Source organism: Pteropus vampyrus, unplaced genomic scaffold, assembly GCF_000151845.1.
Source record: "Pteropus vampyrus isolate Shadow unplaced genomic scaffold, Pvam_2.0 Scaffold342, whole genome shotgun sequence".
Taxonomy (NCBI): Eukaryota; Metazoa; Chordata; class Mammalia; order Chiroptera; family Pteropodidae; genus Pteropus; species Pteropus vampyrus.
Genome location: NW_011889123.1, coordinates 77,728 through 79,794, shown reverse-complemented (window position 1 = coordinate 79,794; position 2,067 = coordinate 77,728). Strand labels below are relative to the sequence as shown.

Here is a 2,067-nt window from a genome sequence, read left to right as displayed (position 1 = left end):
CCTACACTTTTCAATTAATTGGATTTAACTGATCAACACCAAAACTATGACACTGTTCTGATGTTATTTTCAAATCCTGGATTATGTCCTATGTTAGCAAACCACAAACTTACCCACGTCGGAGTGTGAACGTGTGACGTTTTGGTTTACTTACTTTGGAAGAAAGACAAAAGGTCACTCACATAAGCCCAACATTGGGGGTAGACTCTTTCCTCACAAGACTGTCATCAGACACCACACATGCAAATTTAAGACATCATCACACTAAGGGCACACCGCTGGGGTTGAAACGACCTGGTTTTGGAAGCTAACCCATCTGGGGGGCCACCTGGAAGCCTGACAGCTGAGCCCCGAGCCGACTCAGACCACGCAGAGTGACTGTCCATGCTGAGGCTGACCCGCTGAGTGACCACGGGGTCCACAGGACGATGGGGCCTGAAGGCGCAGCTTTCCTCGCAAGCAGGACCCTAAGGACTGCAGCAGTAACTGCCGAAGCACTGAGACTGCAAACAGCTGGCGTACCCAAACATCCTGGCTGCAGGACGGTTCGCTCAGCCAAGGGCATGTAGGATGTTTCGGTGACATTTCATCTGCAGGTAAGCTGCCGCGTGGCATTCTCAGTGCATGCTGACTTCCCCACAAATATTCTCAGTTGCTACCCTGTCACCCGCACGCTGTGCTCTGCAAGCTGCACACCAGCGGCACCCCTGGGCCTGGCTGGACGAGGCGTGCTGAGGGGACGCCTGCGGCTCGCAGGAACAGCGCCGCACTGCATGCTGGGAGCATCTACGGCAAAGATGCTACACAGAGGCGGGCTGCAATCACTCGTCGGCATTCAGGGTAAATTTTCAACTAAGTCTAACTGACATACTTTCTTGATTCTCATTATTATAGATGTCAGCCTGTGGTTATACACAGAGAACCCCGGTTATATGAAGAGTCCCCGAGAAGGGACCCCTTGTCTACTTTTGATATTTGTACACTTCTTTTTACTACTACTGTCATTTCATCAAGGAAAGGGACTCCTGTTAAAAGGATACCAATTCAAAGGGGGCATGGGTTAGAGGAAGTTCACTTTAGTACCTTATTCAATTTCAGACTTCACACATCATTTACAATAAAAATCTGCTGCAATAGAAAGAGTCCGTACTTTGAGGTATCAACGGGCTGTGGGTTAAAGTTCCCTTCAGAATCCATTGATGACTGTTTTTCCATCATACTGACATAATTTGACTCCATGTAGTCTGGAGGCAAAGCTCCCGCAACTGCGCTCAGGCACGGCAGTGCCAGTTTGAAAAGTTCTTGTTCATATTTCTGAGAAGAAATGGAGGACCAAAAAAAAAAAAAAAAAAATACTATGTGACTATTTAGCAAAAGTTTTCAACATGATCACTGTGGCTGATAAGATGTCAGAGGAAATCTGAGTCACCCTGGCCTAACAGCATGCTGGCAGAATCTTTCTCCAGAAAATGGAACATAGAGCCTGAAACCGCTCAAACATGACAGAAGCTGAAGATAGATTCACTACGGTTGCCGTGTAGAAGGATAAAATCTTTGCCTCTCTAAAAATTTGTTCTTCACTATGTGAAAGGATGTGAACTTGAACATAAGCATAAGTTCGGCCAGTGAGCACTGCGGGGATCATTGCTGCCCGTGGGAAGACTGTGCGGACAAACACCAAAAGGATAACGTCCTGGGAGTCAGAAATTATAACTGATCTGCGCCGCTTTCCAAAGTTACACAAAATACAATTCTGAACTCGGAAAGAAATTCTAGAGGAAACATGTATAATCAAACTTTCTGCGAAGAGGTATTTGTATATTAACTACAGTATTACTTAAATTTGTATTTAAAGATATTTTTAAAAATCAAAAATAGCAAGTATTTCAAAGTTGTCTCACTTTAATCATTTAATTTTAAATTAATGTTGTAAATTCCTCTAAAAATACCTTCGACATATTATTTTAAAAGGACTCTGTTTACCAAAGACAACTAAGCAAGAAGCAGCATCCGTAAGTAGCCTCTAAATGAAATCACCGATAAACGTCCCCTATTACGGAACAAACT

General features: G+C 44.2%; 1 protein-coding gene across 1 annotated transcript in view; it reads right to left on the bottom strand.

Annotated features, from left to right (window-relative positions):
* Nucleotides 1-2,067, bottom strand: part of LOC105304450 (ryanodine receptor 2) — a gene marked incomplete at its 5' end in the record, with an annotated part of 220,090 nt that overhangs the window by 155,661 nt on the left and 62,362 nt on the right. The window contains 2 exons of the mRNA XM_023522367.1: nucleotides 660-786; nucleotides 1,151-1,314. Of these exons, the coding sequence (XP_023378135.1) occupies nucleotides 660-786; nucleotides 1,151-1,314 (291 nt within the window). The remainder of the gene's footprint in view (nucleotides 1-659; nucleotides 787-1,150; nucleotides 1,315-2,067) is intronic.